Below are 27,720 nucleotides of genomic sequence, written 5' to 3'. Positions count from 1 at the left end.
AATACATGTGCAAGTAGTGAAATAGAATGTCCTCCAGTCTACCCAGAGGCATCAGATCACAGTCCAAAAACAGTACAACTGATTCATCAGTACCACACCTGTGTACTCGATATTTCTTCCTCTTACTGCACTGCTCTGGAAAAAGAAAAGAAGGTATCTATATAGTTTTCAAAGGCTAGGAAGCAGCAGTATATCTGAGTTACCAAAGTTTAAGATAAAAGTTAACGCTCAAAGGCAGAACTTTTGAGAAGATACCATGTCTTACTTATCTCATGCAATTTTGCAGAGGCACATGAATATTCGAGAATGTCAGACCTCTGGGATCGCAGGTTTCGAAGTCGGCCACCAAATGAACCACTGTTCTCATTCTGAGAACTCTAAACAAACGTGGAGAGCATGGGAGTTGGCTGGGAATCTATCCCTTTATTTTCAGAAACTGATGGGTAGGGGTAATACAGAGGCATTCCAGCAGCACAGCAAAAACAATCAAGTCAGCCACCCAACATCAAAAACATTGCCAACCAGCTTTCACGCCACAGCACAGAAGTAATCCTAAATCCTAGAGATAAAAGTGTATAGCACCTTGTGCGTTACCTTGGCAGGAAGACTGCATAGGCTCTGAGATATCCATTTAGTCATCCCTTTAACCCTTTAATGCAGGACTAACTGGTTTCCCATGTAGGCAGTACTGACATACAGGGTTTATGAAAGAGATATATATGCTGCAGTTCATTTGGATGACAATGAAGCACTCTGAAATATTTAGCAGTTCCCCAAATCTTCCAAACAGGAGAACGAGCCCCCAGTTCCCCACACTGGCAAACATGAGGCACAAACAACGCACAACTAATCCATGGAAGGTCAACAGGGAATCAAGGCCCACTTCTCAGGCCAGCAACTGTGCACAGGGGCAAAACAGAAATACCGTCTAGAAAAAACGTTAAGCCCATTTCCTTTTAACTTACCAGGCTCAAATGCACCTTCCAAAATCACCTAGAGAGATCCAGCATTAAGTGATGGATTTTATGATATAAGCCACCAGGTTCCAAGAAACACACAAGGAATTTGGTGGCCTGTCTCACTGCAGATTGGGGTAAAGGATCCTTTTGGACAACGTGCAGTGTCCTTACATTTACCCCGTGACCATTATAACCTTCCAGGGCCTGTAATGAATATACCTTTACAAGGCACCAGCAGGAAACAGAACACAGCTTAAAATCTGAGATGACCCCAGATGCTCAAAAGTCAAAGGAGAGGCTCTCATTTACAACACAGAGAAAGGACACAGAGGAGGCAAAGGCAAGGGAGACCACCCAGAGGGGGAATGAGAGATTTACAGACATCAGGCCTGCTTGTTGGGCAAAGGCAACAGAACATGGCCGAGTGACCCCAGCAGAGCTCTCAAGAAGTAAACTGATTTACCTCTTAACCTGGGAGGGACACACAAGAGGCTGTCATATGCAATGAAAAAGTATGAGTATTTCTGGTCCAGTGTTCCAGGGAAAGAGAGCAAAATGGAACGAAGGGCGGCTGGGACCTCACCAGCAGACTAGCAAGTAGCTTCTGCTACAGGCTGGACCTTGATCAGTTTAACACAGCTGAGCTGCAGCCCTGGGGGATCAGTAAGTAGAAACACCTTCTTTGGGGTCCTCTTCCTCAAGAAGGCCTCTTCCTTGAGTTCCCCCATCTGTCCAGATCTCCATCAGCCAGAATTTTCCCTGGACAATGCGTGCCTTTCTGCCCCCTCTATATTGATGGCAATGGAACCAATGAAACCAGTAGTCGAGTCCTTCCACCTGTGCCGATGCAGAGTTGACACAGCGACAGCCACACTGAAGAGTTATCCAGGGAAGAGAAGGGGATGACTCCTTTGGTTGCAGGGGGGTGACTTCACCGGTCTCCAGCGAAGATCCCCCATAGATTTCTCACTGGGAGCTCATTCTCAGAACTGAGGACCAGGAACCAAGTTACACACCAACATGGGCTTAGACTAGTAGGAGGGTGACTTTATTCACAGACTGCTCAAAAACACAGGCTGCAGAGAAAAGAGATTTGGATTGGCAAACTTGTTGCACCCTTCTACTAGTCTTTCTTCCTCCCTGACTGCCCTGGAGCATGTGGCCAGGAGGCAACCTCCCTTCCTGCTCCCCACCCCGCTCCACTGCACCCCATAACCCATAGCCAAGATCAAAAGCCTGATGATGAAGTTTCAAGAAAAATCCTGTTTCCTATCTTGGTTTTCTCCATTCCAATGGGCTCTCTAAACACACCCTTGTCCTGGACCCAGGCAGAGATGAAACCCAGCCTATGCTGTTAGGTCACTGGTCGTCCTGGAGGGTAGGGAAGAGAAAAAGAAGAAGGTTTCAAACCAAGTTCACTCAAGACAAATCAGGCTACTCTCTACATTAATAAAATGCAGCAAAAAAGGTTCTGTCCCGATTTTTAAAAACATAAATGTAAATTTTATGACCTTTTATAGAAAACTCCTGCACTCTCTCTGCTTATAGATTGTAGAGGCGACTGGTGTTCTCACGCAAGGTAGCCAAGGTGCGGGACAGCGGTTGATCTTTGACCCTGGCAATCTCTCGAACTGTATGCAAGGCCAGGCCCGGGTGGGCATACTGGCAAAGGCTTTTGGGAACCTGGAAGATATCAAACATTCAGAACATCGCTGTGCCGTCTGCGCACAGTCATTACACAGAGATCCCTCCCCGGCCCTTCCCCAGTAAGGACCTCTTTGGGGCTGCCCTGTAGAGACCCCTTTACCTGCAGGTGCAGGGAGAGTCCTAGTCATGGGGGGCTCTGGGTGAGCAGGGTCCCACGCTTCCTTGGACTACCCTCTACAGGGTAGGGCTTTGCACTGCCTGGAAGAGAGTGGTTACCCTTCAGCTTCTCAGCCCCCTAGACTTTTGGTTCTGCAGAGCAATACAAGGAGACATCTATATAGCCAAGGGTGGGACCTGGATATCACTGGGGCTCTGGCCCTGCCAACCTTGTAATGGTGACCGCCCACCTCCCCACCCTCTCCTCAGTGCCTCAACTCAGCCTGGAGACACCCCTACCTGTCGAGGCAGGAAGTAGGGGGCATCAGTTTCCACGATGATTCTCTCCAGCGGGATCTGTTTCAGAGCTTCCCGGGCCTCCCAGGCAGAGGAGTACGTCAGGACTGCCGTGAAGCCCACAGACATGTTTGGGAAGTGCTTCAGCAGGGGCTCAATGACCGGGTAGCTGCCAGTGAAGCAATGCCTGAGAGGAGAAGTCCAGATCAGCGTTCTCTCACAATCCCCTGGACAGCAGCTCCAACTCCCTCTAGACATATAACCCCTTTTAAATTATTTTCTGTGGATAAATATCCAGAAATGTAAAGCTTGCATCTAAAGGAAGGACTCCACAGTAAACACAGACAAGAGCTGGTTTCAATACAGTAAGACCCAAGATGATTCCTGGTGAGCAATGCTCATCCATCAACCCATTACATCGCAGAATACTATAAAGCCACTTGAAATAATTACCAGGAACATACAGCAACAATACAGGGACAGGGTATGCTTATGACACAAAAAGAGAAGCAGAATTTAAAACTGTGGCCCCTTTAATATTACAACTACAGTAGGTAAAAATTATGTCCATGCAGTCAAAAGAACTCAAAGGAAACAAAAAAAATATATCAAGGAGACTATGAATGAATTTTCTTCTCTTAATTTGAAGGCTGTTCATGTTCCATGTTCATAATATAATAATAATTAAAATATAATGTAATCCTATCCTATCAAATAGACAAACATGGTAATTAACCATACCTCTGACATGCTTCCCATTGGCTAATCAGGGTGTTATGCAAATTAACTGCCAACCAAGATGGTGGCCGGCAGCCAGGCAGCTGAAGCGAACAGGAGGCTTGCTTGCTCCAGTGATGGAGGAAGCCAAGGTTCCCCGCCTGCAGCTGCCCAGCTCTGAGCTGCACTCTAAGCAACTATGTTGCAATTATAGAAGCTAAACAATCCCCAGAAACCTGCTTTCAGCCAGCCGGGCCTCAGAGCTAAAGCTGGCTCTCAGCTCCAGTGACAGCCATAGAAGGTAAATAAATCCCAGAATAAAAAAGAAAAAAAGGAGAGGTTGGGAGCTTCAGTCACCTGCAGCCTGAAAACGGCCCTCAGCCCCTCACCCAGACTGGTCAGGCACCCAAGCGGGACCCCCACCCTGATCCAGGACACCCTTCAGGGCAAACCAGCCGGCCCCCACCTGTGCACCAGGCCTCTATCCTATAAAGTAACAGGGTAATATGCAAACTGACCCTAACAGCAGAAGGACTGGGAATGACTGGTCACTATGACACACATTGACCACCAGGGGGCAGATGCTCAATGCAGGAGCTGCTCTCTGGTGGTCAGGGTGCTCTCACATGAGAGGAGCTCTGCTCAGCCACAAGCCAGGCTGATGGCTGACAGTACAGCGGTGGTGGTGAGAGCCTCTCCTGCCTACTCAGCAGCGCTAAGGATGTCCAACTGCAGTTTAGGCCTGCTCCCCGCTGGCAAGTGGACATCCCCCAAGGGCTGCCGGGCTGCCAGAGGGATGTCTGATTGCCATCTTAGGCCCAATCCTTCGGGGAGCGGGCCTAAGCCAGCAGGTGGTCATCCCCTGAGGGGTCCCAGACTGCGAGAGGACACAGGCCGGGCTGAGGGGCCCCCCCTCCCCCCGCCCCGAGTGCACAAATTTTTGTGCACCAGGCCTCCAGTCCTAGATAATAAAAGGCTAATATGCAAATCGACCAAACAGCAGAACGACTGGTGCTATGATGCGCACTGACCACAAGGGGGCAGACGCTCAACACAGGAGCTGCCCCCTGGTGGTCAGTGCGCTCCCCACTCAGCCAGAAGCCGGGCTCACGGCTGGCGAGCAGAGTGACAGTGGTGGGAGCCTCTCCCGCCTCTGCGGCAGCACTAAGGATGTCTGACTGACAGCTAAGGCCCACTCCCCACAGGGACATCCCCCAAAGGTTCCCGGACTAAAAGGGCGCAGGCCAGGCTAAGGGACCCCCCCCCGCCCCCCCGCGCACGAATTTCGTGCACCAGGCCTCTAGTATAATGTGTGTGTGTGTGTGTGTGTGTGTGTGTGTGTGTGTGTAAAATCAATCTGGAAATTCAGGCCTTCCTCCAGCCACAACATCTTGTTGGACCATCCTAGCCTCCTTCAACCTACGACCAGTCATTAGAATTCCTTTACAGTCAGCCCAAAATGAAGCAATGAAAAACCAACAAACCAACCAGAAGGGCTGAGTGACTATGCCTCGTCTCTGATGTGTGCCACCAGTCAGAGGTCAGAGACTTCACTCCCTGCTTGGACCCTCAAAAGGCAGCAGCTTAGAGGCCAGACGGGCCCACCCATTTCTACCATCTGTCAAGACCTGGTTTGGATTCTAGACTCCCTGCTTTTTTCAGTTAACTCATCTCACCCATCTTGATAGAACCAGCCCAGGCATTGCCTCCTGATCCCTTTAGAGCCAGGCTTAGCTAACGGCCCCTGATCTGGTTCTCACAGTACCGTATGCCCACCTCAGACCCACACTCTCTACAGTAGAGAAGTAACCAGCTGACTCACCTGTCTCCCACAGCTAAACCAACAGCCAGGACAGGTACACAGTAAGAGATCAGGGAGTATGTCAAAGTGAACTTAAGAACCTCTAGATCAGGGGTGGGCAAACTTTTTGACTCGAGGGCCACAATGGGTCCTTAAACTGGACCGGAGGGCCGGAACAAAAGCATGGATGGAGTGTTTGTGTGAACTAATATAAATTCAAAGTAAACATCATTACATAAAAGGGTACAGTCTTTTTTTTTTTTTTTTTTTTAGTTTTATTCATTTCAAATGGGCCAGATCCGGCCCGCGGGCCGTAGTTTGCCCATGGCTGCTCTAGATACTATTCACATCCTGCACTTTAATGAGCTTTCAAATTCAAAAAAGGAAAGAAATTTTCTTTTCAGGTGCCCTGGAATCTTCTGTGTGCTAAGTCACCGGACTCCACAGCAGTCTTTCCCGAAATCAACAGCCCCCATTTCTGAAAACTGAGACTCCATTCTCACCTGCCACCGGGACAGAGGTCACAAAAGCCCCTTTCTTGCTCACTGATGATTTAGGGTATTAGCTCAAACCATATGAAGTTGCAGTTTTGTAAGTAAAAAATGGTTAAATAACAGAAATTTCATATGGTTCAACCTAATATTTAATCTTTAGTAAAGATACGACATAAAAACATAATAGTATCTATGCTCTCCTACTGAGTTTTCGTTTTTCCAACTAACAGCCTAGACCAGTGGTCGGCAAACTGCGGCTCTTTGGCCCCTTGAGTGTGGCTCTTCCACAAAATACCAACTTCTGCGCATGGGCCACGAAGTTTCAATCACACTGCACATGCACGTCCACATATGGTATTTTGTGGAAGAGCCACACTCAGGGGGCCAAAGAGCCGCATGTGGCTCGCGAGCCGCAGTTTGCCGACCACTGGCCTAGACAGAGGAAGCATTCGTTTCATTTGCCCACTGAAGCTCCCGCCTAACCTATGGATCTTGTAGTCTGAGGGCACAAATTTTTTCATGATGCTCAGCAGATCTTCATCAGCTTCTCGGCAGTGAATCACCAAGGGCTTCTTTAGAGACACGGCCAGCCGCAGCTGTCTCTCAAATACCTGGGAGAAGACAAAGTGACAATACGTGCAGGTTAGGGCCACTTCAGAAGTCTGTTACCTTCAGAACACCTAGTCCAATGGGCAGCTCCACTGTCTCAAACTCTGTGTTTTTAAACTATAATGTTCAGTAACAGATAAGACTTAATGGGTCTTACTAAAGAGCCAGGTAGTACTCAAAGCACTTAAGGTACATTATGGCCTATATCGCTCACAAGCACCCTAAGTATTGCTCTTAGCCCATCCTGCAGTTGAAGAAACTGAGGCTCCAAGTGAAGTCAAGTAACTTGCAGCTGAGAAGCTGTAGTGCCACCAAATCTGAACCCAGGCAGTCCACATAGCAACCACTATGCAAGGCTTATTTGGGGTTGCAGGGGCAGAATGGGGCTCAGGTACAGAAAGCACAAGCTAAATGTCCTTCCCCTCATTCTTCCCAGCTCTACTCCCAAGAGGTAATTACCTTCTACACCTTTTCCTATACATACTCAATATCAATGCCTGGCTTTCAGATAAATACTATACATATTTTCTTTACTCAACCAAAATCAGATATTCTTCTAGGTGAATACCTACAGATATGATATATTCTTATTAAACTCTAGCTATTTTTAAACCTTTATTAATAAAATACACATACTGTTAATGATTTCAATGAAAAAGTAGGGCTAGGCCTTAATTTTTCCTCAAGTCCAGGTTTAGAACAAACGTATTAATTCATTATAAACAAATTACCTCGTCTTAAACTTAATGTTTTCATAAGTAGTTTTTTTCAATTGTGGAATATAATTCATTTTGTATTTTTTATATCAAATGGTACGATGCTTTTGGTAATTTGAGTCAGTTGATACTCACTTGAGAATGACATTTTCGAGTCTAACATTTGTGCTACCTCTTCTTATAACAGAAGCATTGAGCCAGTACCAATTCTAATGTAACTCTTGTTTAACCTGTGTGTTCAACCAAAGGAAAATGACCGAAAGAACCAAAATCACAAAATGCTTGGTAGGCGCTTTAAAGATGGGCTAGTTCCAGTATCTATAGCTGGCTGGATGTCCTCCTGAACACATCAGCCCTCCTTGAGCCTCAACAGAGGCAGGCGGTTGCAAGAGATTATAATTCCAATGTTGAATTCTTGCTTCCAAAATATAATTCTTTAGGGCAGTAAAACTAGTACGGTTCTTTGGGTGGACTATGACACAAATGATAAAAAGCATATTTTTCAAAGTATATTTAATGAAAGAGAACATGTTCACAAGTGGAAAAATCATTCAAAACGATTACTTTCGCCCGGGCAGCCTGGTTCATTGGTTGAACGTCAATACATGAACCAGGAGGTTATGGTTCCATTCCCAGTCAGGGCACATGCCCGGGTTATGGGCTCAATCCCCAGTGTGGTGTATGTAGGAGGCAGCTGATCAATGATTCTTTCGTATCACTCATGTTTCTATATCTCTCTCCCTCTCTGAAATCAATAAAAATATATTTTAAAAAAGGAAAAAATATATATATTTTAAGTTTCAAAATGATTATTTCTTTTTAACTTCCTAATTTCTTTTTTTAAAAGTATGTACATACAACACATATTTCCTTGATTCTATGACAAGTGCTTATAAAACATGCCACCAGGGGGGGGTTAGAGAGCAATGAAAGGACTTATATGCATGCATATTAGCATAACCGATGGACACAGACACTGGGGCAGTGGGGGCTTGCCGGGCTGGGAAGGGGTAGGGGAGGGGGTCAATTGGGGAAAAAGGAGACATATGTAAAACTTTAGACAATAAATAAATAAACAAATAAATTAAATTAAAAAATAAAACATGCCACCAATTTTCCCTTGCAATTCTCCAAGGGACAATGACATTAAAAATATAATATCTGGCCCTGGCCAGGTAGCTCAACTGTTTGGAGGATCGTCCCATACACTAAAGGGTCACTGTTAGATTCCTGGTCAGAGCACATACCCAGGTTTTGGGTTTGATCACTGGTCTGGGCACATATGGGAGGCAACTGATCAATGGATGTTTCTTTCTCTCTCTCCCTCTCGCTCTCAAAAAAAATAAATAAAATAAAATAAAATTGCTGAAACCGGTTTGGCTCAGTGGATAGAGCGTCGGCCTGCGGACTGAAAGGTCCCAGGTTCAATTCCGGTCAAGGGCATGTACCTTGGTTGCGGACACATCCCCAGTGGGAAGTGTGCAGGAGGCGGCTGGTCGATGTTTCTCTCTCATCGATGTTTCTAACTCTCTATCTCTCTCCTTTCCTCTCTGTAAAAACTCAATAAAATATATTTTAAAAAAATAAAAATAAAAAATAAATAAAATAAAATAAATCAATAAAATCATACCCTCAGGTGAGGATTAAAAATAAATAAATAACGTTTTGTAAAACATCTGAATTTCATAAATGCTAGTTAAGATAGAAGAATTGTTAGTAGGCAGGAGCTTGTGGCTGGACTGGACAAATCTAGAGCATTTGTCCTCGGCAGAAACCTGGCTGAATAAAAAACCAGGAGTGAATGAAGTGCAGATAAATTATTTACCCAGCATAATTACTCTCTTCTGCCTGCATAAGCTCAGATCCATTATTTCCAGGGATTCCAGAGTTAATCAGTCTCTCTTGGGAGTGGCCCTCCCAGCAGCTCTTACATAATCATTACCTCAATATTTCATTCCAGTCAAACACAAATACAGACAGAAGCAATCTGGTTCAGCCCGCCCAGCCCAAGAGGGGAGACACAATCTATTCACCCTGGCCTTCCAACTCCAGAAACCAAGAGATTCTGATAAACATACTGGCTGATATGTGCAACCCACAAACTATCCAGGACCTAATTCTTTGGAATTAAACAGGACAGTAAACAGTTAAATTTATGAACACAGGTAAGCAAGGAAAAGTTAACTATGGTTTGCTCTGGATAGCAGAATCATTAGTGTGTCGTCCCCCCTCCCCCAATTCTTTTGCTTTTCTGTACTTTCCAATCTTTCTGGAAAATATTAGGTAAAGGAACCAGACCTAGCTAGCTCCCTCTCACTTGGCTAGATACAGTCCTCCCATAGGCTTTTCTTCTTCCCTTCACAGATAAAATATTCAGCAGGATACATCAAGAACTTGCCAGCTACTCTGCTTGTAGGCAAATGCAACTCAATGCCAACATCCAACTAATACACTTCTAATTTTGGTGCCCAAGTTTAGATTTACATCAAGAACATGGCATCCTCTTCCTGCAGTGCTCTACAGAAATACCTTATCATCCTCTCTTCTTCTACACACAGTTCAGCCCTCCCCCTGCCAACAATTTATTTCCTTGAATTGCCATTTTCCAATCCTGAATCCAATTTCACCAAGCCAAATGATACTTGCGAGATTCTACTTATCACCCTATGCTGTAACTTCAAGTTCAGTCAGCATGCCCTGGATAGCTCTATATGCAGATCTGATACGACAATGATTTAATAAAGGGAAAAGTTACTGTGAAATACTTAGCACATTTCCTGGCACACAGTAGGCATTCAATAAACATCAGCTATACAATCCTATATAATAAAAGGCTAATATGCAAATCGACCGAACCACAGAATGACCAGTAGCTATGACGCGCAATGACCACCAGGCGGCAGACACTCAACAAGGAGCTGCCCCCTGGTGGTCAGTGAGCTCCCACAGGGGGAGTGCCATTCAGCCAGAAGCCAAGCTCACAGCTGGTGAGCGCAGCAGTGGTGGCAGGAGCCTCTCCCACCTCCAAGGTAGCACTAAGGATGTCTGACAGACGCCTTAGGCCCACTCCCCGCGGGTATTCCCTGAGGGCTCCCTGAGGGCTCCCGGACTGCGGGACCCCTTAAGTGCACGAACTTCATGCACTGGGCCTCTAGTTAAATAAAATGCTTCTCCTCCTCTTTCCAGTCACCTTAGTGTACACATTTCTGAACTGTGATCCTCTTTCCATACCACAACTGCCCTGTGCCATAGAAACTAGATGGGAAAGCAGAATATTAAATACTTGTCTCACTTTCTTAAAAACCTATTTCTTCCTGTTTTCAGGTTTAGCTATTGTTCCATTCATTTTTGGCTAATAAATCACTGCCTCAAGACAGAAATTGTAAACGTTCTAGTGTTAGTAACAAAAAGGAACTCTGGCAAGAGATTATTTGAATGTACAAGACAAACCAAATTCTGAATTGAAACCTAATCACTATACTAGAAATCTATTCAAGTGGAAAACTGAAAACATTCACACACATAATATCTCACCCACCTGTCTGAATGCAGACCAAGTCAAAATCATGCTGCTCAGAATTTAATAAACTTAACAGGTCCTAGCAAATTCGTCTAAAAGAAAATCCTTTTTGGATTTGGAAACATTTTAAGTTGTTTCTTACGGAAATTAACTGTTAAGTCTGGCATGCTTACTGGCTGTCATAGACAACTATATTCAAACTGAAATCTCTAGCTCCTAAAAGTGTACAAAGGTCTAGTCTTCTGCTAGAGCAGAAGGGCACCATACCTTCCTTGAATTTTTTCTTTGATCAAAAGAAAATTAAGAAACCACTGACTCTGAAAATTCCTTCTTTTAATTCAGATGCAAGTATCAATGGTGCACAGCATCAGTGCGCTGCTGAGGATGCCCCCAGTTAGATTGGGGACAGCACCAAAGAGAAAGCTGGTACCAAATTTGCCCAGGTTGGAATCCATACACGCTCACCAAGGCCTGAGCATATTGGGCATGCAGACCCAGACTTAACAGGCATCAACAGAAAGGCAGCACACAACAAATTCAACCTGGCAACATGCATAGCGTGAGGGTCTTTCTCCTTTTCCTGCTCCTGCCTAAATCAGAAACTACTCATACCCTGCCAAATCTCCATGCTAAAAAGATATTGGGAGTAAAAAATATTAAAATGGTAATAGTTGTTATCTCTAGTAGAATGGGAAATTATCACCTTTATACATTTTTGTATTTTCCAAATATTCTACAATTGGGCATACTTAACTTCAAAATTAGAATAAAAATAAATTAAACGAAATTTGTTGCTTCCCAAGAAAGAAAATAAATGTTTTGATACATATCATTAGCCATAAGTCACAAAGTACCTATCAATTTCCCCCATCCCCATATATAGTAAACCTGAAAGAAATAGCTTGTGAATAATTTGAGAAATGACATATAGATGGTCTGGATAAGAGCAATTGCATTTTTAGAAATTCTAAATTCTTTAGTTCTAAAAAGACACCCCCACCCCCAAGTAGAAAAACCCTATGGTTAGATTTCAACAACTAAAAGAAGAATTAACACTGTAAACAAGTGGCCCTGGCCAAGTGGCTCAGTTGGTTGGGCATCATCAGGGCACATACTTAGGTTGTGGGTTTGATCCCCAGTGAGGGCGAGTATGGGAGTCAATCGATCACTGTTTTTCTCTCACACTGATGTTTCTCTCTCTCTCTCTCTCTCTCTCTCTGCTCCCTCTCCCCCTTCCTCTCTAAAAAAATATATAGAACATATCCTGGGGTAAGGGTTTAAATTAATTAATTAAAATTGTAAGCAAGCTGGCTGCCATCATAACATGGTAACTATCTGACCTGGAAGTTCATGACCAATAGACTACTTTAGTGTAAACCAATGGTCACTGACATTCTTCACCCAAGGAAGGCAGCAGTACTTAAGACAGAAATTTGGGAAAAACTAGCCAAAATGTCTAAGATCACACCAAATATCATCTTTGTATTTGGATTCAAAACCCACTTTGGCAGCCGTAACTGGTTTGGCTCAGTAGATAGAGCGTCGGCTTGCAGACTGAAAGGTCCCAGGCTCAATTCCAGTCAAGGGCATGTACCTTGGTTGTGGGCACATCCCCAGTGGGGGGTGTGCAGGAGGCAGCTGATTGGTGTTTCTCTCTCATCGATGTTTCTCTCTATCCCTTCCTCTCTGTAAAAAATCAATAAAATATATTTTTTTAAAAATATATTTTTTTAAAAATCCCAAAGAAGTTAATAACTCCAAAGATATCAATCCATTTATTTAAAAAAAACAAAAAACACTTTGGCAGTGGCAAGACAAGTGGCTTTGGCATGATTTATGATTCCTTGTATTATGCAAAAAATAAAAAAGAACCCAAACATAGATTAGCAAGAAAAGCCCATATGAGACTTCAAGAACAGAATGGAAGAAAGTCAGGGGAACTGCAAAGGCCAATGTTGGTGCTGGCAAAAATGAGCAAAGATTCTTCAGTGGCTTTATCTGTATAGATTTTTCATGAGAGGATTAATAAACTAAGAACTTAAAAAAAACACACACACAAAATTATAAGCAAACTAAAGAGAACCCCATTACCTTGTGCTGTTCTGGGACAGGTGTGGTGCATTTGTAAGAGTAATCCAAGCCCATTTCCCCAAATGCCACGGCCTTGGGATGCCTTAAGGCTTGCAAAAGATTTCTTTCTTGACTCTCAGTGTAGTAACGAGCAAAATGAGGGTGACAGCCAAAGGCCCCCCAAACCAGATCCTCTTTCAACAAATCCTCCCATAGGGAATCTGTCAGTGTCCTGGGATCACAGAAGTCAGAGATGCAGCCCTGAAATTCCTTAGGGAAGGAGGTGCTATAAATTTTCCTGAACTTGCTAAAGGTCCCTTTGAAAGACAACTTGGAATAGAGCATATCCAAGTGACAATGGGTATCAATGAAACCCTCCTCTAGGTTTGGCTCTAGATGGCCCCTTGGCAGAGAGCTAGATGCATAAGAACGGGGTGGCGTCTCCTCCTGGAATGTTCTTTTCTCCTTCACCTTGTCTTGAAAGCTTCTGGAGAAATTATATGAGCGAGAATTCTGGGATCTACCTTCCTCTGTCGCCTCCAAATCTCTAGAGGTGTTTTGGGAGCTCACTGTAGAGTTGGGGGAATAATCACTCAGGAGGCCCCGGCTGCTCTTCCCAGCCTGCAATGTGTCACTGCTGCTGCTGCTCATGGAGGGGTAGCTAGAAGGCTTGCGACTGTTGGCCCAATAGCTGGCAAAATCACACCAAGGACTACTGTACAAGTGAGCCGGGTACATGACATAGTCAGTGGGGAAGGCAGAAGGCTCTGGAACTGCTGAGAGTTTCAGTGAGATGGGCTCCTCCTGAGAGAATCTGACTGTGGAGACCTCTTCCACGTCGGACCAGTCACTTCCTGAAGAGGTGTGCTCTATCACCACCTCCCTTTCTTTAGGCTGCAGAAAAGAAGCAACAAAGGGTTAGCCTTCCTGTGTGAAGACAGCCTCCCACACTCTGTCATCTAGAGAACATAAGCTCTGGCTTGTTTTTTGGCCATGGTGAAGGTTTTGCATTGGCTCATTTAACTTACCTGTCACCTAGATTTCTTATTATTTCCAGAAAGTGAGCCAGGTTATAGCTATGAACAGTCAAATCAGGGATAAACTCATAATGCCATCCCTAAAGGGGATGCTGTATCTGCACTCTCTCTGAATGATCCCTCTTAAGAAAAACTGCTCTGTGTATTGGGGATATTAGAAAAAAACAGTGCCAGGAATCTCATCTCTAACAACACATTTCTAATACATTCAAAATGCAAAACCACACAGTTGACCCTGCAACCTGGGAATGTGCCCTGACCAGGAATTGAACCCACCACCTTTTGGCCTATGGGACAACGCTCCAACCAACTGAGCCACACCAGCCAGGGCCATTTTTGTGTTTGTTTGTTTTTAACATTTTTTAATTGATTTGAGAGACAGAAAGGGAGAGAGAAAAAAAAATCAACTTGTTGTTCCACTTATTTATGCATTCATTGGTTGATTCTTATATGTGCCCTGACTAAAGATCAAACATGCAACCTTGGCATATCAGGACGATGCTCTAACTGACTGAGCTACCTGGTCAGAATTTCAGTTGTGGCATTGTAATATGTGTCTGCAAATTCTGACACTACTCCCCATTGAAAGATGGTGGTCTGTCCTTGAACCTGGGCCTTACTGACTTACTTGTAACCAACAGAGTGCAGTAGTGAAACCTCCAAGAGTAGGTCAAGCTGTAGCTCCCTCTAGTATCTCTCAGCTTGCTCCTCTGGGGGAAGTCAATCACCACATAAGAAATCATACCCGCCCTGACCGGCTTGGCTCAGTGGATAGAGTGTCAGCCTGGGGACTGAAGGGTCCCAGGTTCGATTCTGGTCGGGGGCATACCTTGGTTGCGGGCACATCCCCAGGAGGGGGTGTGCAGGAGGCAGCTGATCAATGTTTCTCTCTCATTGATGTTTCAAACTCTGTATCCCTCTCCCTTCCTCCCTGTAAAAAAATCAATAAAATATATTTTTTTAAAAAAAGAAAGAAATACTGCCCGCCCTAACGGTTTGGCTCATTGGATAGAGCGTCGGCCTGGGAAGGGTCCCAGGTTCGATTCTGGTCAAGGGCATGTACCTTGGTTGCGGGCACATCCCCAGTAGGGAGTGTGCAGGAGGCAGCTGATCGATGTTTCTCTCTCATCGATGTTTCTAACTCTCTATCCCTCTCCCTTCCTCTATGCAAAAAAACAATAAACTATATTTTTTTAAAAAAAGAAAAGAAATCATACTGGCCAAGACCACTGTTAGAGAGGGTCATACATAGGTACCAGCATCAACTGCCCAATGTGTGAGTGAACTTTTTTTTTATTATTATTATTTTTAGAGAGGGAGGAAGGGGGAGAGAGAAACTTCAATGCCTGACTGAGGATCGAATCCACAACCTAGGTATGTGCCCTTACAAGGAATTGAACCCATGACCTTCCAATGCATGGGACTATACTCCAACCAACCAAGCCACATCAGCCAGGGCTTTTTTTTTTTTTTTAATCCTCACCTGAGGATATGTTTTTATTGATTTTTAGAGCAGGAGAGAGAAACATCGATGGGTTGCCTCCCATACACACCCCAATCTAAGAATCAAACCCGCAACCTAAGGATCAAACCTGCAACTTAAGAATGTGCCCTGACCGGGAATTGAGCCCAAAACCTTTTGGTGTACAGGACAATGCTCCAACTAACTGAGCCACCCAGCCATGGCTCACTCTCTCCTTCTTAATAGCAATGAAAGTTTATCTGGGTGTAAGTCTGCCCAAATGGAAGTTAATTCTCCAGATTCTCTTGCAGTTAGGTGTTGGCCAGGTTTCTAGATTTTTGTCAGTAGATATGAGCAGATACTATGTGGACAACTTATGAGCCAAGCTCTTAAAAGGGAGGGGGTGTACTTTCATCTATTCTTCCTCTTGGCTGGACTGATCAATGTAATGTACTGAGTCCTGTCAGAGCAGTCATCTCAGACCACAGGACAGAAACTGCTGAGGAGCAGCAGAGCATCAAGACAGAAGGCATCAGCGTCCCTGACACGGTGGAGTCATCCTCCTCAAGTCAAACTTCTATTTAATTTAAGCCACTATTATTTTGGGTTTTGTACAGCAGGCAAATCCATATCCTAACAAGCATATAAATTCCAAAAAAAGAAGATAGCACTAATCTGAGATTTCTTAATTAACTCTAAAAGGTATTTTGGAAGAGAACCATCAATTTGTTGCCTGGAATCCTGAGTAAGAAAAGCACTGCTTTAATGAGTAACAATTAGGCTCAAACCAGAAAGAGCAAATACTACATTTAATCAAGAGAACTAAAAACCTCCATTCTCGGCATGAGCAAGACTCACCTTGTGGCTTTCTGAATGAGAGTCAGAATCATCCAAAAATTCTAGGGGTGGAGAGCGCTTGTCAATAATTGTCCTTCGGTCACCAAGTGGCTCCTCACTGGGTTTCTCCTGAGGGTCTATCACCACTCTCCTGTCACAGAAGCTGCTTCTCTCTAGCACAGCCTTTTTTTCCTCTTTCACTCTGACCTCTGGGGTTGCCTCCTTCTCTTTCTGAGGAGTAGACACAGTGACACTCCTGGCTGGTCCTTCTCCACGGTTGGGACAATCTCCTGTGTCTGGTTTTGCCCTAGTGGCAGTCTCGCCCTTCCTTTTTGGCATTGACTTTCCCAGAATGCCCTGGATAGCCTTCAGGTAGATCATTGTAGAGCCTTGGTCTCGAAGTCTATCCCTCTTCTTTTTCTGAACCTTGCTTGGTTCCTCAATTTTATCATTTTGACCCTCAGCTTCAGCTGCAAACTCAGAGTTCGTGGAATTACGAGAACTATCTTTGGAATTAACCTGGAAGAAAACACAGATCATGAAAAGATCAGTTCATACATAAAGCACTTGGCAAATTAAACGCCAGTGGCACTCCGCCAATCAAAGGGAAAGTGATAGTGGCCAAGACAAAGATTCTCTTTGAGTGATAGTTTCCATCCTACCCACTGTAAAAGGGACTGAACTGCTGCTATTTCTTTTTCTCTTTTTTTAATCCTCACTCAAGGACATGCTTTTCTATTGATGGGAAGGGGAGGGGGAGGGGGAGAGGAAGAGGACATGCTTTTATATTAATGAGAGGTGGAGGAGTGGAGGGAGGGGAGTGACATTGTGAGTGTGAAATATCGATTGGTTGCCTCCCACACACACTCCAACCAGAGATCAAACCTGCAACCCTGGTACGTGCCCTGACCGGGAATTGAACCTGCCACCTTTTGGTGCACAGGTTGACACTCCAACTGAGCCACACCAGTGTGCTGCTGTTTCTTAATGTTCTCACTTTCTCACACTTATCAGACAGCATCCTCGTACTGCAGTAGGAAGGAATGAGCTGAGAGAACTTCCTTAAGAGCAAGGACTACCATATATTTCAGAACACACCCAGGCAAAACAAAAGTTTAACATTTTTGTACTGGAAAGGTCCCCAGAAACCAGATGACCCAATCCCACAACGAAGAGTGAAGGAACCACGGGCCCTGTGAAGAGTGAACGCCAATCTTCTGACTCCTGAGGGCAGTGTGCTTTCCACTATACCCCCAGCTTCCTTGGAGTTCTCTGCAAAATCCTTCCCCCAAATCAAAACCTTGGTTTTGAAAGGTACCTTGGTCCCAGGGTCAATCAAGAGACCTAGCCCCTCACCCCAAATCTCCTCAGAGATGAAAGTAAAGTCTCAGCCCCTTTCTTCTCTACCTCTCCACATGCAGCCATTACAAAGTCCACAAGAAATAAGCTAAATTACTTACTCACAATATTAATTTGCTGTGACACTCAGATCTAGTCTAATCCCAGCCTGGTGTAAGAATGCTCCATAAATCTTCCCTGAGAACCATCCCCAAAGCAGTGCACTCCAAACACCCCACTTGTGACCTGTCCCAAGGCAGCCTACAGCTCCTACAACTTGTACTTCTAATTCACTTGCATTAAATTCCTCTCAAACAATTAGTAAGAAACTCCACACTAAACTTGCTAATCCTTTTCCTCTACTGAGGAAAAGTAGAGTCCATGCAAGAGATGTCCAGCAACAGGGATTGATTAAAGTAAACAAATTCAACTTTTAAAAAGAATGAGGGAGCTCTGATGTCCATGCTATACAGTAAGTAACTAACAAGCACAATGTATAAATTCACATTTGAACAGACAAAAATGCCTTATATGTATATATTTGCAAACAAAGTCTGAAAGACCAATTGTTTCTTCTAATGGCTATCTTTGGGGATTAAGGGGAAAGATGAAAAAGGGGCTTTAGCTCTTACTTTATATGCTTCTTGTATTATTTGAATCCCCCCCCCCCCCCAAGAAGCACATATCCTTGTTTAAAAAAAATAAACCTGCCGAAACCGGTTTGGCTCAGTGGATAGAGCATCGGCCTGCGGACTGAAAGGTCCCAGGTTCGATTCCGGTCAAGGGCATGTACCTGGGTTGCGGGCACATCCCCAGTAGGAGGTGTGCAGGAGGCAGCTGATCGATGATTCTCTCTCATCGATGTTTCTAACTCTCTATCTCTCTCCCTTCCTCTCTGTAAAAAATCAATAAAATATATTCTTAAAAAATAAAAAAATAAAAAAAAAAATAAACCTTTGGAAACACAGAGTGTCCCAAAAAATGTATTCACTTTGAATAATTCACTCCAATGGATTAAATCTGAAAAGAAAGAAACATCAATTGAGCTATCAAGGCAGAGGTTTGAACTAGAGGCGTGCATGTGTGTGCGTTTAAGATTTTTTTTTATTGGTTTTTAGAAAGAGAGGAAGGGAAATGGAGAGAGAGTCCTCAAAAAGGCACATTCCCTGACCGGGAATCAAACCAGCAACCTTTTGGTACATGGGACCATGCCCAACCAACGAAGCCACACTGGAGCTAAAGGCATATATTTTTAATGTGAACTCCCCAAAATTTTAAAATTTGTGAGGACCTAGCAGGCCACATTCAGCATATGGACCGCCTTTTGGAAACCGTGGTAGAGATCAGGATTGTACTTGTGGAAGTAAAAAAAAGGTAAGGGATATAATACCATAGCTTATATTTCCATATACTTAAAATTTACAGAGCTGCCCCAGCTGTTGCCCCTCCTTACAGAGGACAGTGTCACATGAATTTTAAGTGGCAGAAGCAGGATTCAAATTCAAGTTCCCCCTAACACCCTGGAAACCAAGGGAGAATAGGGAAAATATGAAAGTTTAGGAGCAGTATCAAAGGCTGAGATGTCAAAGGCCATGAGGACCTAAGATCAATGAGGAAGAGTTTCAACAGTGGATAGGACGCTATAAAGGTCAAGATTAGGCGGAAAGTACTGGAGCAGAGACAAACACCTGGCTTTGAAAAGGAGAGATTTAGCCCTAACTGGGTGGCTCAGTTGGTTGGAGTGTCATCCCATACACCAAAAGGCAAAAGGTTGTGGGTTCAATCCCTGGTTGGGGTGCTTACCGTACAGGAGGCAAATGATTGATGTTTTTCCCTCTCTCTCTCAAATCATATTTTTCTTTATTTTATTTATAAAGTCACAGAAGTAGAAGTGACCTATAGAAAAAAGTGGGCTCACGAAACAAGTTACTTCTAGAGGCAAAAGAAAAGACCCTTGGAGCTTAGGAGAGAAAAGAGTAAAGGTAAGTAGGGGCAGGGGGGTGGGGGTGGGGTGCAGGGGAGAGACCCAGGAAAGGCTCAGGTGTGCTCCAGAGATGGAGAGTGCCCAGCCTGAACATTTTCAAGAGTTGCTAACAAGCTTCCTGCCTACTCCCTCCCATCGTTTCTCTACAATGAGCCAGAAGTTCTAAAATCTGGCAATGTCACACCTCTGCTTAACACCCTTCAATGGCTCTGCATTTGCCTACAGAATGCATCCCACACTCCTGAGCATGACATTGGAAGCCCTTCCCAGGCTGCCCCCCAACCTTTCTTTGCCGCATCATTTCCCACCTTTCTTCATACAGCCAGGTGCCTGGGGAATGAAGAAAGACGCTGGAGAAGAGGGGAAGGAGGACCCACAGGAACCAGTAATGTCCCCAAGCACTGCAGACCAGCAGTATTTCCTGACACTTTTTGGACACACATTGTTCCTGTTGCCTGAAATAGCCTTCCTCCTCCTTGTCCACCAGAACTAAAATGATACCTCTTCTACGAGAACTTTCCCTGTGACTTGTCACCCATTCCTTTGACCCTTGGTACTTCAAATATTGCTGTTACAACACTCCATGCACTGCACTATGATGAAGGCTTTTTTCAGTCTGTCTACCATTGCCTTATTCTTTGCACATCTAGCCTCTAAAACAGACTTCCACCCAAGCACTGGACATCTGCTGAGGGAATATGCAAGAAATGGGTTACATGCGAAGAAAGCTTTAGCATTCAAGATCCAAGGTACACAATGGTTTCTTTTCTTTTCTTTAATATATTTTTATTGATTTCAGAGAGGAAGGGAGAGGGAATCATTGATTGGCTGCCTCCTGCACGCCCTCTACTAGGGATGGGGCCCGCAACCTGGGCATGTGCCCTTGACTGGAATCGAACCCGGGACCCTTCAGCCCACAGGCCGACGCTGTATCCACAGAGCTAAACCAGCTAGGGCCACAATAGTTTCTTGTGTCTGGGCTGTGTCACCTTGCAGAGAGCACCACAGGAGAAGGATCTTGCCCTCTTCATCTCTCCATCCCTCACATCTAATGCTGGGCCAGGACAGAGCAGGTGCTCCAGAGGGCAGCAATGGAGAGAACCCTGCCTTTTAAGCCAGTCTGATCTGGCATTACACCACAGCTCTGCCACATACAAGCTGCATGGACCTACTTAAGTTTTTTAACCTGAGTCTCATTTTCCCAGTGCCTTCACATAGTAGGTGCTTAAATATTTGTTAATCATATGTAAATATTTGTTAACTAATGTGCAAAGATAACACTACTTCACAAGACTCTGAGAATTATGAGTCTATAGGACAAACATTAAGAATATTTGATCAGCCGAAGCCGGTTTGGCTCAGTGGATAGAGTGTCGGCCTGCGGACTGAAGGGTCCCCGGTTCCATTCCGGTCAAGGACATGTACCTGGGTTGCGGGCACATCCCCAGTGGGGGGTGTGCAGGAGGCAGCTGATCGATGTTTCTCTCTCTCTATCTCTCTCCCTTCCTCTCTGTAAAAAATCAATAAAATATATTAAAAAAAAAAAAAGAATATTTGATCAAAGCCTATCACATTATGAATGCTCAAATTTTCCCTTCCACTCTTCCTTTCCTGTTGAATATAAAATTTTATGTCATAATTAAGACTAAATTAAGGTAGGTGAAGGTGTTCATAATAGACACATTTAACTTTCTCTATAAACAAAGATCATCAGCTACCATTAGGATTTGAGAAAACCTCTCAAACAATTGTCCTAGAGGTGATAAGGAACAAACAATATGAGGCTGGCCAGCAGGACTCTCTACTGATTCCAAAATGCCCCAGTCTAGCTATGGTCTGAATGTCTCTCCCCTCACACCAAAATTCATATTGAAATTTGACCCCAAGATGATGGTACTAGGTGGAAGAGCCTTTGAAAAAAGATTAAGTCATGAGAGTGAAGCCCTTAGAAATGGGATTAGCCCAGCTGGCATGGTTCAGTGGTTGAGCGTCTAACTATGAACCAGGAGGTCACAGTTCAATTCCTGATCAGGGCATATGCCCTGGGTTCGGGCTTGATCTCCAGTGTGGGGTGTGCAGAAGGCAGCCAATGAATGGTTCTCTCTCATCATTGATATTTCTCTCTCTCTCTCTCTCTCTCTCCCTTCCTCTCTGAAATCAAAAATATATTTTCTTTAAAAATGAAATTAATGTTCTTCCCAAAGAGGCCCCAAATGACCCCTTCTGCCATGTGAGGACAAAATGAAAAGTCTGCAACCATGGAGAAAACCATCACCTGACCATGCTGGCACTCTGATCTCAGACTTCCAATCTCTAAGACTGTAGGAAATACATTTCTGTTGTTTATAAGTTACCCAGTCTGTGGTATTTTGTTATAGCAGCCATAACAGGCTAAGACAAACATCTTCCCCCGGCTGGGGTGATATGGCTCAGTGATTGAGCATTGACCTATGAAGCAGGTCACAGTTCGATTCCTGGTCAGGGCACATGCCTGGGTTGTGGGCTCAATCCCCAGTGTGGGGCATGCAGAAGGCAGCTGATCAATGATTCTCTCTCATCAGTAATATTTCTATCTCTCCCCCACCTCCCTTCCTTTCTAAAATTAATAAATATATTTTAAAAAGAATCTTCCCCCTGAATATTCTATGACCTGGCACAGAGATCTCTGTGTTGAGGCCGTGGAAAGGGGGGTGGAGGTAACCACACACAAAACCAAGTGTGTATCCCTCAAAGGTTACAGAGCAAACAGAAGAGCAGGTAATGTGTGGGTAGAAGAGTGCAGAGGGGACCTTGGAAGAACCTAGATAAGAACATGCCATTTTTTGTGTGCCCCTTAGCTTGTTCTTACTAGACCAACAAGTTGGTCTGCAGAGAAAAGGGGTAAGAGGTACAGATTGAGGGGGAAGGTAAGAGAGACATTTTGTAATTCATCAAAATGAGTGAAATACTGTATACGTTGTTTACAAACTTACTCTAGGGAGAGCCCTTAGCAGTGCTAGAGACAGACAATTAAGATTGGTAATACAGTAAAACCTCAATATAATGGACTAATTCGAGCAAAGGGAGGTGTCTGTTAAAGTGAAATTCTATTATATAATAAAGTTTTCCAAATGCATGTTAAAAAATTGATAAATTAGTTTTTACTTATGTAGACACATCTGTGTGATTAGAATTAAGTATATATGAAAAGTTAAATTTAACAGAAAAGTTTTCTCTATGCATTACTGTAACTTTAAATTTATACTGAATAGGTCTAATAAACGCGTGCATTCACCAGTCACCTCGAGTGAACAAATGCACACGACTGAGGCGTGGGTTAGCGCACATCGGAATATCACCAACATGAGTTAAAACTCCTGCAGGAATTCACCCTAAGAGACAACAGAACCAATTACCTCGGGGCAATGCAGTGAGATCATGTGCTAATCATTCACCAAACACAGCTTGCAAGCAATGGCTCTTGGATTTATATATGTAGACTACAGTTGTAAATATGTAATATTTATGTTAGCACAACTGCTACAGTGTTTTTTCCAACATATGGCCTATTTGCTAAAATTTGTTCAAAATAACTGAATAACAGAAATAACATATTCATATAATTATAACCAAATCTTGGTTAAACGCATTTTAAAATTACCAGGGTGTTAATTTTCACGTACAGACTGGACATTTTTTTTAATTAAATATATTTTTATTGGTTTCAGAGAGGAAGGGAGTACAAACATCAACGCTACCAGAGAATCATTCATCAGCTGCCTCCTGCACACCCCCTACTGGGGATCGAGCTGGCAACCTGGGCATGTGCCCTTGCTGGAATCGAACCCAGGACCCTTCAGTTCACAGGCCAACACTTTATCCACTGAGCCAAACTGGCTACAGCATTTTTGTCCCTTAAATCCGAAGCCCATTAAGTCAAAGGTCAGAAAAATCAAGAGTTCACTGTATCAACATCCTCATATTCTAACCTCACTCAGCATGAATGATCTTTCAAAATGCAAAGCTACCTTCCCTCTGTATAGAGTCCTGTATAAACTCGAATGGCTTAGAATAAAATCCAAATTCCCTTGGCTAATAAACCCCTGCAGCAATCTGCCCCCTACCTAGCTCTCCAACCTCCATTCTAGGCTTTTTGCTCCACCATAGACAGTCTCATGACTTCTCCAACCCTCCCAACAGACTGTGTGCTCCTCAGAAGCCATTTCCTGCTCCAAGACCCAACAGAGTGTTTGGCACACAATAACCGTAAATGCTTATTGACCGAAAGCAAGGCACTGATAAACCCAAAGACTGCTAGACAGGCCTGGACTACTCATTGCTCCATGGTTAACCATTAAATTGATTTTGGCAAAACAAGACCCTTTAGGGCTAAATGAGAGAAAGGTGGGTCCATACTAGGATTAGACCCACCTGGCTTAGAGGCCACCAGGGATGCAGCATACCTCAAAGACTAATAATAAGCAAGGTTAACTTTCTGCCCCTCCTAACACCAGGCTTCACTCTATCTGTAATTGCCATAGAAGTTAAATTTAATCAATTGAGATACATATAGATATATTTTCTTTGGTTAATCCTCACCTGAGGATATTATTTTCAATGATTTTTAGAGAGAGTGGAAGGGAGAGAGGGAAAGAGGGATAGGGAAAGAGAGAGAAACATCGATGTGAGAGAGACACATCAACTGGTTGCCTCCTGCATGAGAGTCCGGACCAGGGCTGGAAATCAAACCTGCAACCCAGGTACCTGCCCTTAACCGGGAATTGAACACAATACCCTTTGGAGTGCAGCTCTTCCACTGAGCCACACCTGTCGGGGCTAATCAATTAATACTATTTTATGTTGTACCAAATCCACAGAAATTACATCAAGAAGGATTAATGACAAGATTAAATTGTATGCACAAAGCCCCATACTCACCTGATTTACAATGAATCATATTTAGCATTTTTTTTTCCTTTATCCTCACCTGAGGACATTTTTTCCACTGATTTTTAGAGAGACTGGAAGGCAGGGAGGAAGGGGAAGGGGGGAGAGAGAGAGAGAGGTGGAAACACCAATGTGAGAGAGACACATCGATTGGTTGCCTTCCACAAGCCCCTGACCAGGGCCGGGAGCCTACAACCGAGTACATGCCCTTGACCTGAAGTACATGCCCTTGACCTGAATCGAACCGGGAACCCTTCAGTGGCCGGCGCCATAGCCACTGGGCCAAACCGGCTAGGGCGTATATTCAGTATTCTTATGCCAAAGACAAAGCTTTTAAATTCACTATTAAAGTTTGTAAAAGACCCACATGACCATATAAGGTTCTGCGAGGTCCACACTGAGAACACCTGGCTTGGAGCACTCAGCACAAGAGTTCTCCAGGATGAACAGCCAAATACCACAGCCTCATTGCTCCGCTCCACATAAAAAACCACTGAACAGACTTAAAGACAAACCCAACTTTTCTTGGGGCCTTGTTTTTATTGCTTTTGTAAAATAACTCTTTTCTAGGGACAGCCCACCTTCCCCCCACCCCAGATAAAGACTTTTTCTCCACTCTTCCACATGCAGACCTCCTCACCTTATAAACTTGAGCTCCAAAACCTAAAATGCAATCTCTAACAGGGCAGTGATCTTTGTTTCTGTTACAGGAGCATCCCAAGCAACTAGAACACTGCCTGACACAATCTAGGCCCTCAATAAATATTTGTTCAAAACCTGATTAAGTGGATGAAGCTTACACAGTATGCCTGGTGAGTGATATCAGCTAGTGCTCGTTCTACTCTAATGGGGAAACAGCAGACATGAGATTGAACTGTGTTTGCTTCTATTTCCAACAGACTCATGTTCAACTTTTACACACTTACACACACACACACGCTGGGAAAATTTTATTACCCCTTTCAAAAAACACACGTTAATATAAAATGAATGAGTAGGTGTAAATCTCCTCTATGAAGCACTCCTTAGTCCCCTTGCAAATACTCAAAAACCCACCTGTGTGTTCCCATCCGGAACTAAATGTTGAAACCTGCAAAACAACTCTTCTTGCCCCACCAACCAGAATTCCAACATTCTGGAAGCCGTAACTTTAGTGAAGGGCCATAGCAAAACCAAATTCCTATCCCCTGGTTCGGATGCAGAGTGGTCCAACGTACAAGGACACAATCCCTAAATGTACACAACTAAACTACATACGTATGTGTCTCGGGAGCACGCAATCCCTTCGACTGCAGGGCTTCTCCAACCTCGATGCACAGACCACACCACCACTCCAGCCCCATTAAATCAGGGTGGGTGGGGGGCAGGCCCCAGCGTTTGAAAGCTTTCCAAGTAGTTCCAAGTGCCGCCAAGTTTGAAAACCACCTCTCCAGGCCACCTCCCCGGGCAACTGCTTGCTCGCTCGTCTGTGTTTGCACGAAGAAGACCTCTGGGAAGAACCCAGGGATCTTAAAGGACATGCTCTTTTTCAGTCTCCTTCCACCTAAATCCCCCTCCCCAACATCGCGAGCCACGTGGAAGGGGCCTCCCAGGTGTCTGTCGAGGCGTCGCGGCCACCTACCTACCTTAAGGCTACAGGTTTCCTCCTCTGGAGAAGCCATTTCCTCTAGAGAGGGGCTGGCAGGGCGCGGAGGGGAGCCCCCCGACGGAAGGAAAGCCCGCGTGCTCCGGATCAGGCAGCCTTTGGAGGCAGCCCCGTCCACACCTGGGCCGGAGGACCGGGAGGAGGCAGAGGAGGAGGAGGAATCTCGGCGGCGGGTGGCGTCCCAGGACACCTCGGGCGGGCAGGCCACATCGTCTTCCTTCTGGGCTTTCAGGCGCTTGGGGCTGCGGGCCCCGCCGGCACGCGACGCAGAGCTGGGAGCGGGCCGTCTGGAGGGGGCCACATCACCGGCCTCCCGGAGGCAGCTGCGCTTGCGGGGACGCCTTTCCGAAGGGCTGCTCCAGTGGTACTTGACCTTGCGCCGCTCCGACGCCATGGGCACCTGCGAGGGAAAGAGGAGGCCGGGAGTCCACCACCGCCCCTCCCGGCTGCCCCTCCTCCGACGTCCGCCATCCCGGGCCCGCCGGGCCAGGGCAAGCCGGCAGGCCAGAGCCAGGAAACCGCCTTACCGACCTTTCCCCCTTCTTTCCACTGCCCATCACAGTTCTCTCGGTTCCGGAGATGCCAAAGCGCTTCGGAGGAGTCGGACCACTGCAAGGTTTACTGCCGGCTTCGGTTCGGCTTCCAAGCCCACAACGTGTTTCCGCGATCACCAGACGCTTCAGTTTGCACCACGCTACTTCGGAGACGTCAAAGCGCTTCCGGGGCTACTCGGCGCTTTGATTTAGTTTGCAATACAAAGCCCTTCGGAGATGTCAAAGCGCTTCAAAGACGACAGGCGCTTGAAGGTCTACACATGGCGGCCGGACCCGCGGCCCTGGGGCGGGCGCGCCGCCCGGAGGCCCAGAACGCCGACGGCGGGCCGCAGGGCAGGGCCGGACCGGCGCGCAGCCCGCCCTGCTCCCGCGGCCCCGCGGACCAGCCCGGGCCAGAAAGGGGCCCGAGCCGCCCCTCAGGAGCCGGAGACTCCCGGGTCCGCCGCCTCGGAACCACCCCCGACTCGACCGGCCGCCCCTTCTGTCCCTGTGCCGCGCGGCCCAGACGTCGGCCCGCTGCCGCCCGCTCGCCGCCCGCCCCAATACTGCGGCCTCCGCCCGAGATCCGACTCCAAGGGCCTCCGCTGCGCCCGCCTCCCGGAACGAGCCCTGCGGCCCGCAGCCCGGCGTGCGGCGAGGCGGGTCCTGCGCCGGACTGAGGGCGCCTATTGCTCCCATCCACGAGGGGCGGGACTCCGAGCAAGACGGAGCTCGCCTGTTGGCCAGGAGGCTGGAAGGCGGGACCCTACGCCTTATGAAACTCGTCCATTGGTCGGAAGCGAGGTGAGGCGGAGCCACTCACGTGGGTCGGAGCCACTCACGTGGGTCGGAGGAGCGCGAAGTTGAAGCCAAGGCCGCGCACTTCCTGTGGCCGCCCGCTCAGGAGGTAGGGGGCGGCCGCGGACCGGGATTCCGGAGAGCCGCTCCCCGCTGCTCGGCGTGAACCCCTCA

At 45.6% G+C, this 27,720-nt stretch overlaps 1 protein-coding gene across 6 annotated transcripts; it reads right to left on the bottom strand.

Moving 5' to 3' along the window:
- Positions 1-403: 403 nt before the first annotated feature.
- TATDN2 (TatD DNase domain containing 2) lies at positions 404-27,411 on the bottom strand. 6 transcript variants are annotated; one of them, XM_036332155.1, is made up of 8 exons: positions 26,747-27,406; positions 26,196-26,615; positions 16,344-16,841; positions 13,008-13,880; positions 6,555-6,682; positions 3,063-3,309; positions 2,471-2,642; positions 404-2,330 (listed from the first exon to the last, which is right to left on the bottom strand). In XM_036332155.1, exons 2-7 carry the CDS (start codon positions 26,607-26,609, stop codon positions 2,502-2,504), a joined length of 2,301 nt encoding a protein of 766 aa, XP_036188048.1. In that variant the 5' UTR covers positions 26,610-26,615; positions 26,747-27,406; the 3' UTR covers positions 404-2,330; positions 2,471-2,501. The 6 variants fall into 6 exon arrangements, 5 of the variants coding, with proteins under 5 accessions (XP_036188048.1, XP_036188049.1, XP_036188052.1 ...); XM_036332156.1 differs by having other exon boundaries at positions 3,063-3,246; positions 26,747-27,403; XR_004971502.1 differs by lacking the exon at positions 404-2,330 and adding an exon at positions 2,767-2,864 and having other exon boundaries at positions 2,501-2,642; positions 26,747-27,407.
- Positions 27,412-27,720: the final 309 nt, after the last annotated feature.

Source organism: Myotis myotis, unplaced genomic scaffold (assembly GCF_014108235.1).
Source record: "Myotis myotis isolate mMyoMyo1 unplaced genomic scaffold, mMyoMyo1.p scaffold_m19_p_13, whole genome shotgun sequence".
Lineage (NCBI taxonomy): Eukaryota > Metazoa > Chordata > Mammalia > Chiroptera > Vespertilionidae > Myotis > Myotis myotis.
This window is presented reverse-complemented; position numbering and strand designations above follow the sequence as displayed.

Coding starts and splice junctions, on each gene's coding strand:
- TATDN2 (XM_036332155.1), bottom strand. CDS start 26,609: ATGGCGTCGGAGCGGCGCAAGGTCAAGTACCACTGGAGCAGCCCTTCG. Junction 6,683..13,007: donor CTGTCCCAGAACAGCACAAG/GTAATGGGGTTC, acceptor GTCTTCTCCCAG/GTATTTGAGAGACAGCTGCG. Junction 2,643..3,062: donor CCTACTTCCTGCCTCGACAG/GTAGGGGTGTCT, acceptor GATATCTTCCAG/GTTCCCAAAAGCCTTTGCCA.